This window comes from Myotis brandtii, unplaced genomic scaffold (assembly GCF_000412655.1).
Source record: "Myotis brandtii unplaced genomic scaffold, ASM41265v1 scaffold440, whole genome shotgun sequence".
Taxonomy (NCBI): domain Eukaryota; kingdom Metazoa; phylum Chordata; class Mammalia; order Chiroptera; family Vespertilionidae; genus Myotis; species Myotis brandtii.
In genome coordinates this window covers 6,275,700-6,294,234 of record NW_005366834.1, presented here as the reverse complement: position 1 = coordinate 6,294,234, position 18,535 = coordinate 6,275,700, and the positions used below count along the sequence as shown (strand labels likewise).

The 18,535-nt window shown below is 39.9% G+C and overlaps 1 protein-coding gene across 1 annotated transcript in view; it reads right to left on the bottom strand.

The window, feature by feature from the left end:
* Positions 1–18,535, bottom strand: part of MYO10 (myosin X) — a 205,652-nt gene that overhangs the window by 73,465 nt on the left and 113,652 nt on the right. The window contains exons 10-18 of the mRNA XM_014546332.1: positions 8,720–8,849; positions 7,240–7,358; positions 6,181–6,327; positions 5,926–6,026; positions 5,761–5,827; positions 4,898–4,990; positions 4,315–4,383; positions 4,033–4,115; positions 1,594–1,702 (exon numbers count right to left, since the gene is read on the bottom strand). Of these exons, the coding sequence (XP_014401818.1) occupies positions 1,594–1,702; positions 4,033–4,115; positions 4,315–4,383; positions 4,898–4,990; positions 5,761–5,827; positions 5,926–6,026; positions 6,181–6,327; positions 7,240–7,358; positions 8,720–8,849 (918 nt within the window). The remainder of the gene's footprint in view (positions 1–1,593; positions 1,703–4,032; positions 4,116–4,314; positions 4,384–4,897; positions 4,991–5,760; positions 5,828–5,925; positions 6,027–6,180; positions 6,328–7,239; positions 7,359–8,719; positions 8,850–18,535) is intronic.

Sequence of the window (18,535 nt, the reverse complement as noted above, 5' to 3'; positions counted from 1 at the left end):
ACAAATCTTGCTGAGGAAACTGGGCTGTCTGTAACACTATATTGATTAGTTACTTCTCTACTTAAAAGCTTTTAAGTTTTTCACAGATGACAAAATGTCCTGGCATCCATGGCCCTTCATATCCTGGTACCAACTTAAGTTTGTACAAGGTGGCTGGTCAGCTGGCCTGTACCTATTCACAATCCTCCGGGACAGGACTCATCGCATTCCTGTCTCAGGAGTCCTTCTCTTGCCCTTGTCTCTACCTGGTAGGTCCACCCACTCTTTTCCATTTCCATGATTCCTAGTCCAATTTAATCCCCAAATAGCCACAAAGCCTTGCAAGACCACACCTTTTTCTAGGTCGCTAGAAAAAGAAAGCTCCACCGGGAGACAAAGCTAGGTTTTAGAGTCAGACAGACTTCCGCTTAATTCAAATCCTGCTCAGTCCTCAGAGGGACCGAATGGGTCTCCATTTCCCTAAACCTGAGTTTTCTCATCTATAAAATGGGGACAATTATGTATATTTATACAACTATGGGAGAAGTGAACAAGATAATGTTCATAAAGTGATTAGCCCAATGCCTTGCACATGAGTGTATATAATAAATGGCAGCTATTATGATTACATCCTATCTGCCCCTCATGTGATCATGTTACCCAGCACTGCCAGCCATGTTGGGTGTATCTGGCTTATCGCCAACCACATTGCACAACAGACCACACACAGACTCCCACTGATGCATCCAATTGTGAGTAAATAAAAGCCCCATAGAGGGCAGAGGTTCTAAATGTCTGTTGACTGCCCAGCTGGTGTGGCTCAGTGGTTGCATGTTGACCTATGAACCAGGAGGTCACAGTTCTGTTCCTGGCCAGGGTACATGCCCAGGTTGCCGGCTTGATCCCCAGTAGGGGGCATGCAGGAAACAGCCAATCAATGATGATCTCTCATCATTGGTCTCTCTCTCTCTCTCCTCTCCCTCTCTCTCTCTCTTTCTCACTCTCTCCCCTTCCCTTCTTCCCTCCCTCTCTGAAATCAATAAAAAATATATTTCAAATGTCTGTTGACTGATGTGTTTCCGTATCTCTTCATATTAGGATTAAGTTACAAAAATGGTCATCATATGCTCTACCTCTAAACTAAATAAAATGCTTAAAATAAAAATAAAATGCTTAAAATGAAAATAAAAATGTTCCTTGTTTTCCTGCATTCTGAACTATCTGACAAAGTAACTGACATTGATCTTCCTTAAATATGCACTTGGTTATTATTCCTAGTTATGATATTATAAATAGACCTAAGAAAAATACAAATATTCAGACATGGGAAGAAATAGACACAATTTTCACATGATCATCTGGATACAAATCAGAGTGATCCCACATGGCCAAACACAATCCCACATGGCAATTCTTAAGAATTGCTATTTCATAATCTAAGAATAAGCAGCTACTTATTTTTTAACAACAACGAAAAAACTATATACTATTTTTGGTTTAAAGGATGATATAAAAGAAAAACACTGGCTCATGGAGCTCTTGTTCCTAATTCCTACTTTCAGTTCTTAGATCACAATAACAACGAACTCATCAAAGCCAGCAGAGGAGACTAACCTTGAACTGCGAGCTGACCGTGGGCCGCCGGTGCTTGCTTCCACATTTCAAGGTATCCTGGCTATTGCGGCTTGAAACGTGTTCAAATAGGTCATAGATGAAGTCGAATCTGTGAGAGCAAAGAGCAGGGACCATGAGGGGCACACACCCAATTATTAGATGCTAGATTACTGTAATTACAATGCATTTTCCCACTGACAGTAACACACTGAGGCCTGGAAGAGCTAAGACAGCTCCAAAGATTTCAAACCAACCACTGCGTCAGGCATTGAAAAAAAATTTGGTCGCCTCCAGGGCTCTAGAGCAGGGGTCCTCAAACTACGGCCCGCGGGCCACATGCAAATACAAATATTGTATTTGTTCCCGTTTTGTTTTTTTACTTCAAAATAAGATATGTGCAGTGTGCATAGGAATTTGTTCATAGTTTTTTTTTAAACTATAGTCCAGCCCTCCAACGGTCTGAGGGACAGTGAACTGGCCCCCTGTTTAAAAAGTTTGAGGACCCCTGCTCTAGAGTCTGGCAGAACAGTGGATTGTGATGAAAGTGACGCACAGCCCAGGGTCCAGTTAGCAGAGCACCACCTCAGCTTCTGCCGCCTTGACTTCCCTCCGGTTGGAGGGACATAATGTTTTGCTCATGTCACAGTGTTGCAACATCCATTCATTTAATAGGTGGAAAGGTGCTCACTCTAGAGTGAGGCAGACTGGGGTTCAAGTCCTGCCTCCGCTATTTCCAGGCCAGGTGACTTGGGCAGGATGGTTGCCTCTCTCCAGGCCTCAGTATTTCCATCTGGAAAATGGGGGTAATTTTAAAATTTATCCCATCACTCTGGGGTGAGAATGAAATGAGAAAATGTACAAAAGGCTGAGCAGGGTGCCTGGCACCTGGTAAGTGCTAAAGTTGGTAGCTGGTACTATTATTAAAAAGTTGTGTAGAATTCCATTGCCCCTACTAATAAAGTAGAAGGCTTTTCAGTGACTTCTTTTTATCTTCCTTGCATGGAAGACATTTTGGGCTGTAAAGTGGGGGGCGTGGGGGGGGAGAATATGTGGTTTGGTGGCTTCATTGAGACCAGGAAAGGTGGGGACAACGTCTGGGAATCCACAACTCCCAAGGTGGCAACGCCAGTGCTTCCTCCGTCACATCTCCCTTTGCCCCAACCCTTCCTCAATTTTGTCCCCGGGGGCTACTTCATGCTCGCCTCGCTCCAACAATGCTTTGCGCGCTCTGAAGAACAGCTCTGGTCCCATGACCCGGTCACAGATGTCAGGGGTGAAGGAGCAGAGTGAGCAAACAGCCCACGCCTGTCAGTTTGCAGAGAGAATCCTGGGGCTGAAACAGAGAGTTCTTCAGTCCCATCACAAAACCCCTTCACGGGTGAGAGCGAAATGCCAGCTTGCTGATCTCCACGCCTGGGAGCTTCTCATTACAATGCTTCTGTTTAACACCAAGACACTGCTTTTCTTTAAATGCATCACAATAACTCAGAAACTTCTCCGGTAGATAACATGCCATGGTATTTTTCAAACATCGCCATTTTTACAGGTCTAAAAACTCATCTAAGAGTAAAAATGGCGACAATTTGTAAATAGGGAAAGAGAGTTAAAACACATCTGAAGACGGAATACTTCCAATTCTGAGCTTCTAAGCTGACACTTGAGATGGCTCCCTTCCCCTCAGTACACAGCTATTTAAGTGACAGGGAGGCCACCTGGCCTTGGCATTCCTAAAAGTATTACACCTTTAAAATAACTGGGCTACTTTCCTTCCTTAGGTATTAAAATTTTATTTCTGTTATATTCACTAGGGATCTGACACAGGTATTGAAAGCTTTAATGTAAGCTTATTTTCCCTCACATAGCCTCCTAGTTTAATATATACATAGCTAAGCTAATCAACTATCGATTAATGGTGTAGATTTACAATTCATGAATGAATAACTGAATGTGTAATAAACTTATCATTTTAGCTGAATTGATACCGGTTTATTTTTCCTGACAGACTTTGTACTAACTACAGACATAAGGGTCCTACAAACCCAAGGCTGAAATCAATTTAACCGCAGCTCTAAGCTTGTCATGAAGAACGTCGGTCATACTGGTTATGGTCTTGGGTTCTTAAGCCAAGCAGACCAATCAAAACTAGAGGGATCTTGGCCAAGTCACTTAACTGCTCCAAGTCTCAGTTTCCTTATCTGCATTACAGGAGTCAAAATAGTATCTAACTCATGGATTTGCTGTTCTTACAGCACCTGATTAAATCGTAGTCACTGCTATTCATATATCTGTTGGTCATTTTATTGATGAACTATTGCCCAGGGAAGAAGAGAACAGATTAAGTTGCTTCCATATTCATTGTTTCGATATTTGTGAATTAAAAGCATTTGCACTAATATTACTTTGCTCACTAATGGTGTCTTAGGGAAGAGACTGACATACCGGCTTTCCCTTAGCAAGTTGAGAAGATCATCTCTAAAGGTATCTCTGTTCTTCTCCAAGATGCCCCGGACATCATACTGCACCTGGTTTTAAAAAAATAAACGCAAGAAGGTAGAATTGATCAAAAGAGTAATCTCAGGTGATAAGCATGAGACTCCCTTTAAAGATAGGCCCATGAAAAAAAAAGTCATATGAATTTATTTATGATTGGCTTCTGAAAGTATTATTTCTCTGAAATACCAACTGGGCAAATGTCAATAAGGATCTTAATTAAGAAGTTACCTCTCCAGCGTAGTGTTTCACTCCAAAATTGTTGACTGCGACTCTGGGCTTCACGTAAAAGTGGTTATTCTAATAAAAAAAAATACAAATGCCTACTTTTACTTACTGGTTTCCACTGAGTTCCAGAGGAAACTACTACAACAGTAAAAGCAATTTCAAAACCAGTCATATAGCCACACAGCCATGATACACTTAATGAAAACCATGTCCCTCTTGTCTGTGTCATTACAACAGGTTGAAAATACAAAATTCTATACTCATATACATGGGCATAATCTGACAAACAGCCCCAAATCTACCCCCTTGGCTGATTTTGATTTAGTTCTAACAATCGAAGAGGACCACCATTGGTTTAAGAGGAAAAAAAAAATTAAATGTGGAGGTACAGGGGGGCCAAATCTACCCCTTTGGCTTATTTTAACTTAGTTCTAGAAATCGAAGAAGCGCTCCATTGGTTATGTGAAAAAACAAAATTAAATGTGGAGGCCCAGGGGGGCCAACAGCACTGAAATATCTCGAATGTCCTTTTAATCCACAGATCTGCTACCCAGACATAACTAAGAATTGGCAGGTCTTGACATACCGCATGTTGATTGTGTAATTTCTCCAATAAGGTGCTGTCCGTGGCTTGAGGAAAATGGCTTTCTTCATTGATAAGGGCCAGGAGACCAAGTTTCTAGAAGAGAGAAAGAAGGTTAAATGAATTAAAAGTGAACATAACATGCTTCAAAATATTTTAGAGCTCCTTTCCTCTCTACTCTCTATCAAATAAGTGATTAAAAGAAAAGGCACAGCCCGGAGGTGTGGCTCAGTGGTTGAATGCTGACCTATGAACCAGGAGGTCACGGTTCCATTCCTGGTCAGGGCACATGCCTGGGCAGTGGGCTTGATTCCTCACGGGGGCATGCAGGAGATAGCTGATCAGTGATTCTCACTCATCATTGATGTTTCTAACTCTCCCTCCCTCTCCCTTCCTCTTTGCAATCAATAAAAATATATTTAAAAAAAGAAAGTAAAAGGCACAGTAACTCTTTAATTGAAAAAATTCAAAATAGTACTTTAAAGAAATCCAATAAATTTAAATTCCACATAAACATTTTTAAAAAATTTGAACCCACCACCATTTTGTGGACAAAACTTTTACAACTGGCTGGTCTCTTACTGGTACCGGCAAGGCCTTGATGCCGACTTAAAATCTACGTGAGTGAAGCAGCTCTGCCCGCTGCTGATCCTAAAAATACTGAGTCAAGGAGACAATAGCCTTGAAGCAGCCAAGTGTTTAAATTCAACCCTGCACATTTACATTTACATTTCCAAATGGCCCATTGTGTTCTAAACATTCACATCTTTGATGTGCGTGTTCACACAAGCCATTTTGTTCCCATAAAGATGAATCAGCCAGCTGGACACCCTTGGGACTGAAACGACTCTTCAACAATACATTACCTTCTCGATCAAGTCCAGGCATTCGCCATTGTCTATCCAGTCAATATCTTCCCACACTAATCCTTCTCTGTAGAAATATTAAAAAAAGCTGAGTTACAGCAACCTGTACCTTTCTAATTTAGTGACTAATAACAAAAATTTAAATAGGATTCCATGAGTGCTTACCTGCTATATTCTAGTTGTTCTAAAGAAAAAATGTGCTTGTTGAAATATTCCTGAAGTTTCTCATTTGCATAGTTTATATTGAACTGTTCGAAGTGATTAACCTAAGGGAAGAAACCATTCAAAAGGTATCTTTAATGCTCTCACTATTATATAAAAAGATGAAAAAAAATCAGTGTTTGTTACGAAAGTTTTGTTGAAGATCAGCCAATAAGTGGATAGAAAAGAATGCATGTGTCCCACCCGTGGGAAGCATACCTCAAAGTTTTCAAATCCGAAGATGTCAAGAATGCCAATGGATTTAAAGTCGTCTTTGCCTTTGATCCTGCTGTTGATCTTCTTGATCACCCACTCGAAGCAGCGCGCATAAAGTGCCATGGCCAGGGAGTCTCTGCTGTCTACTGCCTGCAGGGAGGAGACGTGGTCACCGTGTCCCTGACCAGGGACAGCCAGGCAGGCAGGTCCGCCCCACCCACGCGGGAGCTCTTGGGAGACACATGTGGCAGGGGTGGCACCGGGGACTCAATGGCAAGTAAATCAATGCCACCTTGGAAAACACAGACTTGAAAGAAAGGATGAACTGGAGCTTGCTTGTCACTTTACAGTAGGATTCACCAAGGATGCCTTTAAATACCAGGCTCCAAAGACAACTCTATGTGTTGAGTTTAGGTAAGAAACTGAGCTGATAATATACAGTTACAAATTTTATCAGGTTGAAAACAATAATGAAGACAGTGTTTTCATTTTTATCTTCTTCTCCTATTGTACTTTGTACACATAAAAGTTTCCTTTATGGGATATGGTTAGTATTTTTGACTTATCTAATCAAGACACAGGTATTACATGGGCTAGAGCATATAACTGGCTCCAGGCTGTTACAGAGACAAAAATGAGTAATACAACATACTATTGCACTGTTTTCATGTATAATAATGTATTATAGTTCATGTTTATTTAGTTCTTATTCTGTGCCAATCAATAAGTACTTAGAATATATATTTTCTTATTACCCTTACAAGAATCCTCTGAACTAGGTCTTCTAGAGGAAACTGAGGCACAGTGAACAAATTTCCTAAGAGCAGACAGTAAAAGGTGGGAGAGTCAGGACTCACACGGAGGCCTCTGCACCAGACCCAACCCTCTTAAAGAGGCAGCTACCCCGTCTCTTAGGAACAATTCAGTAACTTTATCTACTCCCCTCCAGGTGGATATCTTTATTTTGACTGTGAACCACAGTTACTTATTTGAATCGAAGCCATGGATCTGAAACCCCAGGAGCGTCCTTCAAATCCAGCCTGGATAGCAAAGGGCATGTACCTGCTGAACGCTGAGCGGCGTGAGGATCTCCTCCCCCCTGAGGAACATCGATCTCTGGGTCAGAGCGTCCGTGAGCTGCGTTGGGTCCAGCCCAAGTAACTCTGCAGACCTGCCCAAGGCTGGGAATGAAGAACAAAGTGAACGCGGACTCCCAGCCCGCAAGAGGACCAGGCCGAAGGGACCCCCAGGGGGTACAGAGCTAACCACTCACAGCAACACAGGAAAGCAGAAAGCTTCCCTGAATCCCTCAGGCAGAAGTTATGGGACACACATTCTATTGTAAGTTTGTCGCTCCTTTATCGAGTCCTAGGTTATTAGCAAAGAACCTGGAGCTTGGACCAAGTGCAGTCCAGAGACCCCAAGATTAGGGGGGTTCCCAAGACACTGTGAGAGGTTTGTGAAGTCATAACTATTGTCAATGATGATACTAAGATGTTATTTGCTTTTTTATTCTCATTCCCTCACCAGTATACCCATGATTTTTCCAGGGACTACATGAACTGAGGTATCTCGAACAAAATAAATGCAACAGCAGATATGAGAACCCAACTGGTCTCTATTACATTAGATATTAAAGAAACTTGCAAAAATATGACAATGTGACTCTTCTTACTGATTTGTTTCTCTTGGAAAATAGTCTTACATACAAATATTGTATTTTAATATGCAAAGGGTTTATTATGGTCATTTTGCAATGCCTGTTTTAATTCTTAATATTGTAAACACCAATAGCTAAGACTCACATTTTTAAAAGAAGCTCTTTGGGGTTCTCCATCATGTTAAGATGATTACGAGGTGCTGGGACCAAACATTTCAGAACTACTGGCCTGCAACACTGGGCTCCTTACAGCCATTGGTACTTGACCTCATTAAGTTCCCAGCCTCCATCCCCTCATATAGTGCTTCCATCAGAACAGTTTAAAAATAAATACATAAACCGCTCCAGGAAGAGGACAACTGACACAGTTATGTGTGCATGAACTCACTCCATCTCGACAGCACATCTCCGAGGCACTTTACCAAGAAGTTGCTGGCGCTGAGGGGATAAATAACCCAGGAAATAGCCTGAGGCCGTGCCAGGCTGCGGACCGAGCCTCTGCCTTGAAAACTAAGGGCCTCACCATTACACTGCGCCACCACTCGATAACTGGAGAACTATGTCCACACTCCGCCCGACTCAGGACATTTTTCCTACATCTCATCCTCCTTACGTGTGTTTCCTCTGATTTGGCCCATGTTCCTTCTTTCTTATTAGGAACAAGAACACAACCACCCTCCCATTCTGGAACCAAGTCTCATAGGTTTTGACCCTTTATCTGCTGACAATTCACATGAGGAACAGAGTTCTGTAGCTCTTTATTTCAGAGTCAGCAAGCTCAGACAGTAACAAGGCCAGACAGTAACTATTTCAGGTCTAAGTTTCCTACTAGGAAAAAGCCAAGGCAGGAAAGAGGGGCAGGGGCGGGAGGGGCGGCCTTACCCGATTTGAAGGAAACCTGCGCCCCACCAGCAGTGATAAATTCTATGTTCCCAAGATGCAGTATGCCAGCAAGCAGCCTCAAAACCTCCCGGACTTCCTCCTTGCTAAACTGCATTACGTCCATTGCCGTCTGGAAGAAAAGTGATGTGTGTCATTGTTTATGTTGTGGTTGTTGTTTTTTCATACTAAAGAGAAATTTTTTTAAATGTTCATTGCTCAACAAAATTATCAGGTATTGTTCTAAAAGGCAAGAAAGTAGGAAATAGATGCATGACCAGTTTTAAAGATAAAGACTTTACACAGATACACATTAAAGAACACAAGGTTAAGAACTGTAGAATGTTGAGGAAGAACTCAATCAATGACATAAAAAGAAGTGTCCGCCTAATGTATAAGCCTCCTAGTTATGCCACAAAAAATTACATTTTTTTCTACAGATATCAAAGCATAATGGAACATTTATTTTCTTACACTTGAAAGTAGGGGGGCAATTTGGGGGAGCTAAGCCTTCCTTAGAGTCCTGCAGGGTCAACTCTGGGGCTTGTCCTCATGGTTACTCACAGCAGGAACCCAGGGAGGTGGAATAAAAATCGGGCAGGGACTCTACAATTGGAGAATCTTTGTATCCTTTTACAACAGATACTGGTGGACCTAGGAATGGATCTGGGTCTATCTGCCCTAGACATTCTTTGACGTCTCCACTTCTCATTTCTCCAAAGGGTTCTTAAGGTCTTATCTTGGCCTCTGGGTAGTAAATGGAACCTAACATAATGCTGTTTGGGGAAAAAATAACAATAAACACGCATCTACCTACAGGAGTATTGTAACCAGCAAGTATCCAAACAACTTTAGCCAGGAGTCTTCTCGATCACATTTTTTGCTCATTTTCTATTGGGATTTAGGAGCCATATTCATGTCAGGAATACTGCACTCACACCCACATCCTCAACTGAGGACAGAATTGGCGACAAGACTCCTGAAATGACCTACAAAGAGGACGTGGGCCCAGCCGGTGTGGCCCAGTGGTTGAGTGTTGACCCACAAACAGGAGGTCATGGTTCGATTCCCAGTCAGGGCACATGCCTGGGTTTCAGACTCAATCCCCAGTGGGGATGAGGACATGCAGGAGGCAGCCAATCAATGATTCGCTCCCATCATTGATGTTTCTCTCCCTCTCTCCTCTCTCTGAAATCAATAAAAACGTATTAAAAAAAAAAGAGGACTTGGATCCGAAATCACTGCACTGACCACAGGAGACCTGGGAGAAGGAAAACATGCACCACTTTGAAGCAATAGAAATTGCAAAAGGAAACAACTGCAGATTTTAAAAAATGAGACACAGGATTTCTTTACAAGGAAAAAACAATGAAGTTGAAACAAAGGGCAAAAACAATAGACAGGGAAACAAAATTAAAAGAAAAAAATGCAAGGGAAGGAGCAAGAGCTATATTGGGAGGTACACAACAAAAATAAAATAGGCCCTTCTTACACAGGAAGTGCAAATCCACAGACAAATTATTCTCTGTCATAGAAACGAAGCACGAAGCACGCACAAATTAAAGAAAATCGGGGATCACTTCTATTAAATTAGCAAAACATTTCTGAAGAATTGACCTAAAAGTGGTGAAACTGGGATGTTTAGGCACTGGCCACTGGTACTATAAGTGAGTATAACTTTTTGGAAAACAAGATTGTGGCAGGACTGTGTTGGGCCACATGTGTATACACTCTTACAATGTTTAGAGGTTAAGGAATTTTCTCAGGGTTGCATAAACAAGATTCAAAGTCCAGGAATTTGTTATCGATCCAACTTTATTACTTTCCAAGAACATTAAAAAAAAAAAAAAGAAAGAAATCTCCTGTGTAATCTCCCATAACTTCAATGATGAAAATTTGTTCCAAGGAAAATGTTGACAATACTAAAGTTTTGCAAAATGTCACTACAGTGTTATCTTAACACTTTCAGAGAATTCTAACTAATCCATAATTAGGCAAAACAAATAGAGTAAATAACATTGTTAGAATAGTGTATCGTTTTTAAAGGAAATTCTCAACCTCATATAGGAACATGATTATATTTTGCTTTATTCAAAGAGTAAAAACTACATTTTTTTTTTTATCCATAACTAATAAAATCAGGACGGGAAGAAAACTTACAAAAAATGAAAAATACGTTAGTGTTGGTAGGCTCATAAACACTGTGTTGTATCATGTCCTTTAATGTTGTTGACATCTTTCTGAACAAAAAATGAGACTATTATGCAAATCGCTCTCTACCCAATGGGATACTACTCACCATGCAGAGGAATGAATGGTGTTATGTGGGATGTGGGTGAGCAAAAGAAGGTAGACACAGGAGAATACATTCTGTGTGATTTCATTTACACGAAACTCTAGAAAAGACAAATCTATGCCATGTATGGTGACTGAAAGATCAGTGCTTTCCCAGGCTGGGGTGGGGTAGCTGGGATTGTCTCGGTAGGGGAACAAAGAACTTCTGGGGTACAGAACTGTCCTTTCTGTTGATTGTGGTTGTAGGTACATGGGTGTGTAAATTAAAAATTCATCGAAATGCGTACTTTACATGGGAGCGTTTTATTTTATGTACATTATAGCTCAGTAAAGTTTATTACAATAAATGAAAAGACCATGAATTATTTAATCAAGGGTGAGAAGACTCATTTCAGGGTACAAACAAAACTTAATGCAAAAACAACTATTAGTCAAGTGTTTATCAATAAAAAGGCCTGTGGAAAAATAATTATTCAAATTTACTTATTCTAAATGCAAAGAAATAGGGCTAAGAAATACAGAACAATTTATTATGTTCAGGACTTTAAAACAGTGGTCAGGATCAAATCAGACATCAGCAAAATAATAAAAAAAAATCACCTATGCTGTGCAGAAGTTAATATTTTCCTTTTCTATGATGAAAGTTTTCCTTATATTACCAGACATAGTCAATACTCATTTATAAAAATGTTCTAACCTCATCTTAGAATGACCACAGAAATGAAAATATTCACTGCTTTAAGTCACCTACCTGGACTTTAAACATAGCTAAAAGAAACAAAATTTTTGAAAACTTGTCTACAGTAGTAGAAAATTTCAAACGGTCAAATGAAAAATATCAAAAGATGCCCTATGAAAAAATTGGTTAAGTTCTGAGAATACATACAAAGATTATAAATGGAGGGAGATACGAAAACAGATGGATAAAGCGTGCTTACTTCATTAATAAACTTGTGACTTCTTCACTTTCAAGTCCAACTCTGAGTGAATTAATTAGTGAGGAGTGTGGTGATAAGTGGTAATTGCATTAATAACACCATGGGGTAATTTAATGGTTGCAACCAATTATCGCCCGCGTGGGTGTGGGTGCCAAAATTGCTAGCCAGAGCTCCATCCATTGTCTCTTACTGTCCTATTTACGATATTTTTAGTAGCAATCTCCACCCCTAGGCAAGAGTAGCACTTTAAGGTTTATTATAATTATCTTATTTTCTCAACAATAGGGCTCAAGACTTAAAAAAAATAAAAACCCTGGGAAATTCTCAGTATAGTTCAGAAGCACTAAACAGCAATTTAGTTATGAAACTGGCACAAAGTTAGACAACATATTTTCAATAAAGTCTGTACTAAGCCCATAAAAATTAAATGTTTGTGAAAGTGTGTGTGAGAGATGTTGGGGGCGATACAGTCCCAACCATGAAGGACTGAAGGCAGCGAGGGTGTCACACTAGAAACAAATAGAGAAGAGCAGCGAATTGAGGATAATTCACTGCCAATAGGTACATCTGATCTGCTCAGGGTCTCAGAAGTCAGCTGTGAGTGGGAAGGCTCCATTCAAGAAGGCAAAGGGATCACAGATGAACCCTGAATAAATGGTACAATGGAAATGGTGGGAGAGAAGGCTATTCTGGGCATAGTCAATTATTATAAGTAATATAATCACTTATTCTGTAATGTTGTTACAGCAAGGCCATAATATGCTATTTAGTAATATAAAATTTGCTTATATTCCCAAGTTTTCCAATACTGAAAGAGACTGTTTCCAAGCTTGGTAAAATCGAGGTATCAAGTCAGCCCTTTACATTTTCTTAAACTCTGACTCATGAGGCATGAATCTGTGCATACATATACATGGGCTCACACCATTAAACACCCATGGATATGCCCAGTGAGCCCATATGGTGAGGAAATCCCAGAGTGGCTCATGACGAGGCCCACTGAAAAACATTCAATACTGTGGAAGAAGAAAACACTGAGATTATAGTTCAAAGACTCATCTTACCTCACACACATTTCATCAGCCACTATCCTGGTGGGTCAATGCAGGTGACAGAATACATTAGTTGTTACTATTGACTTAAAACAGCTTTTCATCCTAACTGATCAGTTAACAGGCAACTTGGAAGGCTGCATAAGAAATGGTCACGAAGTTTAACAGGTCCTGTCCCTGCCCCAGCAAACCTAGGTCCCCCTATAATTGCTCAGGATACCTCACAGGTACTTACTTGTTTATATTAATGTCACAGGTACTTATTTATATTGATGGCATCACCGTTGATGCCAATGATGACTTTTAAAAATACATAAATTCTCAATGAATTAAGCAAATTTCGTAAGTATGTTGCCAAAGTATATTGACATTAAAGTTGATAAAAAGGATGTTTTTTTTAGAAGCTAAAAAAATGGAACACCAGCCCTGGCCAGATAGCTCAGTGGGTTAGAGTGTCATCCCAATACGCCAAGGTTTCCAATTCAACCCCAGGTCAGGGCACATACAAGAATGAACCAATGAATGTATAAATAAGCAGAACGACAAATCGATGATCCTCTCTGTTTTGCTTGTTGCCATGGATCATATTTTATGGGTTTAACAAATCTCAAAAAAAAAACACAATAAAAAATAAAAAGAACACCAGTGACATGTTCATACATATTCAGAGAAATAATTTCTCTCCATTAGCACTTTAACAACTCTGCTAACAAATGTCCGTGAGCCCCAGCAGAGTGTAGTCCCTTTCCTTCCTACAATCCCCAAACCTCTGGGAAAAGGAGCTTTACGGAATTCGAGTATGAAGATACAAATGTAAGTGGGATTTGCGGTTGGAAGGAAATATTGAGATGAATTACATAAAAAAACAACAGTATAATCTGTTCCAGTCATCTTCAGCAGAGTGCAGGGATCATGTGGTTGGCTTGCTCTGGCTCCCCAGCGCCCGGCACACAGCAGGTACTCAAATATGCTGAACATATAAAGTCACCTCCAGCCAGGAGAGTCTGGAGTCTTCTTATCCATTTCTGTGTCACTCCTGGTAACAGAGTGCTGCCCAAGGCAGAAAGATGGGCTGGCTGGTACTGGTAATGATACTTATGATTATATTCCTATATTACAGAAATATGACTTTTAAGAATCTATACTAATAATAGAGGAATATGCAAATTGTCTGGGACACTGTCACAGTAACAGTAACGACCAAACAGCAGGCTGCGTGGGGTGACCAGGCCATGTGCATACATATACATGGGCTCACACCATTAAACACCCATGGATATGCCCAGTGAGCCCATATGGTGAGGAAATCCCAGAGTGGCTCATGACGAGGCTCACTGGAAAATATTCAATACTGTGGAGGAAGAAAACACTGAGATTATAGTTCAAAGACTCATCTTACCTCACACACATTTCATCAGCCACTATCCTGGTGGGTCAATGCAGGTGACAGAATACATTAGTTGTTACTATTGACTTAAAACAGCTTTTCATCCTAACTGATCAGTTAACAGGCAACTTGGAAGGCTGCATAAGAAATGGTCACGAAGTTTAACAGGTCCTGTCCCTGCCCCAGCAAACCTAGGTCCCCCTATAATTGCTCAGGATACCTCACAGGTACTTACTTGTTTATATTAATGTCACAGGTACTTATTTATATTGATGGCATCACCGTTGATGCCAATGATGACTTTTAAAAATACATAAATTCTCAATGAATTAAGCAAATTTCGTAAGTATGTTGCCAAAGTATATTGACATTAAAGTTGATAAAAAGGATGTTTTTTTTAGAAGCTAAAAAAATGGAACACCAGCCCTGGCCAGATAGCTCAGTGGGTTAGAGCGTCATCCCAATACGCCAAGGTTTCCAATTCAACCCCAGGTCAGGGCACATACAAGAATGAACCAATGAATGTATAAATAAGCAGAACGACAAATCGATGATCCTCTCTGTTTTGCTTGTTGCCATGGATCATATTTTATGGGTTTAACAAATTATTAAAGCCATTCTCCAATTCATGATTTTGTGAGTTTAGGGAGAAAGAAATCTTATTTTTTATAGAAAAGAATTTTTTCCTCCTTTCTGAAAAGTTGCTCATTTATATTTCTTTTCCGACAACATTGCTTAGAACTTCCAGAAGGAGGAAACCACATGTTCCTGATTTCAATAATCACCAGCTACGTTGTCTTTGACATTTCTGACGGGTCCACACTAAAAGGTACTTGCAAAGTAAGTATTAAGGATCTGTCAATAGAATACTTTTAAGTTTGTTGTGTACATTCACAAAGCCAAATTTATGTATACACTTTCCTTCCTTTCTAGGAGACAAAGCCTTTCATCATAAGACCACATTTCAAATGTCAAAACCTATCATTACAATTTAAAAATAAAAGCTAGCATCACTGAAACTAGGACCCGCTCCAAAAATTAACTTGCAGCTAACAAGAACAAGCAGTTCTGAATCAGAAAACGGTGCCCCAAGAGGAAAGCCATCAGAGCACCTTCTCCAGGCACTCAGGACAAGGGCAGGCCTCACTGCCAGTGCCCCCTAGTGGCCAGTCAGCTAGTCAGTCTCACCTGCAGTGAAACTACCACTCCGATAATTAGGAGTCTATCAGTTACCAGGATCAAGGTCCTATCACAAAGCACTGTTGGGCAGCTTCAAGAAAGAAGCAACGTATTTTGTTGAGAAATTTGATGTCTATGTTCATCAGGGATATTGGTCTGTAATTCTCTTTCTTTGTGGTGTCTTTGTCTGGTTCTGGTATCAGAGTCATGTTGGCTTTGAGGAATGAGTTTGATTCCTTCCCCTTCCATTTTTTTTTTTAGAATAGTTTGAGGATAGATACTAATTCTATTTGGTAGAATTCACCTGTGAAGCCATCTGGTCCTGGGCTTTTGTTTGTTGGGAGGTTTTTTGATGACTGCTTCAACTTCACTGGTACTAATTGGTTTGTTCAGAATCTGGTTCTTCTTGGTTTCATCCAAGAAGGTTGTGTATTTCTAAAAAGTATCCATTACTTCTAGGTTGTGACTGTTGGTATATCATTGTTCACAGTATTCTTGAATGATCCTTTGTATTTCTGTGGTGCCCATTGTAATCTCTCCTCTTTCATTTTCCGACTTTATTTGTATTCTCTCTTTTTTGCTTGATGAGTCTTGCTAGAGGCTTGTCAATTTTATTTGTCCTCTCAAAGAATCAACTCCTAGTTTCATTAATCTTTTCTATTGTTTTTATTTTCTATTTTATTTATTACTGCTTTGATCTTTATTATTTACTTCCTTCTGCTTACTTTTGGTATATTTCCAAAAGCCAAGATGTGGGAGCTATGTAGGTGTCCAGTAATAGGGGAATAATTGTATGGAAAATAATACAATAATTAATAAATAATAATCAAAGAATAAACTGTTTCACATACTCACAATTATAAACTGACTTTTGCCCCACTCTGTATATATAATGCTTATTATTTAAATAAAAAGATTATAGTGCTGCATACCACCTTCCTCACTTATGTAATAAGCAAGTTTTCCCATATTATTAAATACTAGAAGCCCAGCACGCGAAATTGCATGGCCCTGCCCACCCGCGCCAGTCTTTGGTCATTATAGCGTTAGGGCCACAGGCCTTTTATAATATAGACTAGAGGCCTGATGCATGAAATCTGTGCAAGAGTAGGCCTTCCTTCCCACGGCTGTTGGCACTGGCTTCCCTCTGTCACCTGGAACCCGGGCTTCCCTCGAAGCCCCAGCTTCGTCCAGAAGGTCGTGCGGAAGGCTGTCCCATCTAATTAGCATATTACGCTTTTATTATTATAGATACTTGAGCATGTGTTTTGCTTGTTGCCATGGATCATATTTTATGGGTTTAACAAATTATTAAAGCCATTCTCCAATTCATGATTTTGTGAGTTTAGGGAGAAAGAAATCTTATTTTTTATAGAAAAGAATTTTTTCCTCCTTTCTGAAAAGTTGCTCATTTATATTTCTTTTCCGACAACATTGCTTAGAACTTCCAGAAGGAGGAAACCACATGTTCCTGATTTCAATAATCACCAGCTACGTTGTCTTTGACATTTCTGACGGGTCCACACTAAAAGGTACTTGCAAAGTAAGTATTAAGGATCTGTCAATAGAATACTTTTAAGTTTGTTGTGTACATTTACAAAGCCAAATTTATGTATACACTTTTCTTCCTTTCTAGGAGACAAAGCCTTTCATCATAAGACCACATTTCAAATGTCAAAACCTATCATTACAATTTAAAAATAAAAGCTAGCATCACTGAAACTAGGACCCGCTCCAAAAATTAACTTGCAGCTAACAAGAACAAGCAGTTCTGAATCAGAAAACGGTGCCCCAAGAGGAAAGCCATCAGAGCACCTTCTCCAGGCACTCAGGACAAGGGCAGGCCTCACTGACAGTGCCCCCTAGTGGCCAGTCAGCTAGTCAGTCTCACCTGCAGTGAAACTACCACTCCGATAATTAGGAGTCTATCAGTTACCAGGATCAAGGTCCTATCACAAAGCACTGTTGGGCAGCTTCAAGAAAGAAGCAACGTATTTTGTTGAGAAATTTGATGTCTATGTTCATCAGGGATATTGGCCTGTAATTCTCTTTCTTTGTGGTGTCTTTGTCTGGTTCTGGTATCAGAGTCATGTTGGCTTTGGGAATGAGTTTGATTCCTTCCCCTTCCATTTTTTTTTTTAGAATAGTTTGAGGATAGATACTAATTCTATTTGGTAGAATTCACCTGTGAAGCCATCTGGTCCTGGGCTTTTGTTTGTTGGGAGGTTTTTTGATGACTGCTTCAACTTCACTGGTACTAATTGGTTTGTTCAGAATCTGGTTCTTCTTGGTTTCATCCAAGAAGGTTGTGTATTTCTAAAAAGTATCCATTACTTCTAGGTTGTGACTGTTGGTATATCATTGTTCACAGTATTCTTGAATGATCCTTTGTATTTCTGTGGTGCCCATTGTAATCTCTCCTCTTTCATTTTCCGACTTTATTTGTATTCTCTCTTTTTTGCTTGATGAGTCTTGCTAGAGGCTTGTCAATTTTATTTGTCCTCTCAAAGAATCAACTCCTAGTTTCATTAATCTTTTCTATTGTTTTTATTTTCTATTTTATTTATTACTGCTTTGATCTTTATTATTTACTTCCTTCTGCTTACTTTTGGTATATTTCCAAAAGCCAAGATGTGGGAGCTATGTAGGTGTCCAGTAATAGGGGAATAAATAAAGAAAAAGTGGTGTGTGTACACGTATACACACAAACACACACACACACACACACACACACACACACACACACACACACACACACTGGAATATTACACAGCAATAAGAATGAAATCTTGCCATTTGTGACAACATGGATGGATGCAGTGGTTCTCAACCTTCCTAATGCCGCGACCCTTTAATACAGTTCCTCATGTTGTGGTGACCCCCAACCATAAAATTATTTTCGTTGCTACTTCATAACTGTAATTTTACTACTGTTATGAATCGTAATGTAAATATCTGATATGCAGGA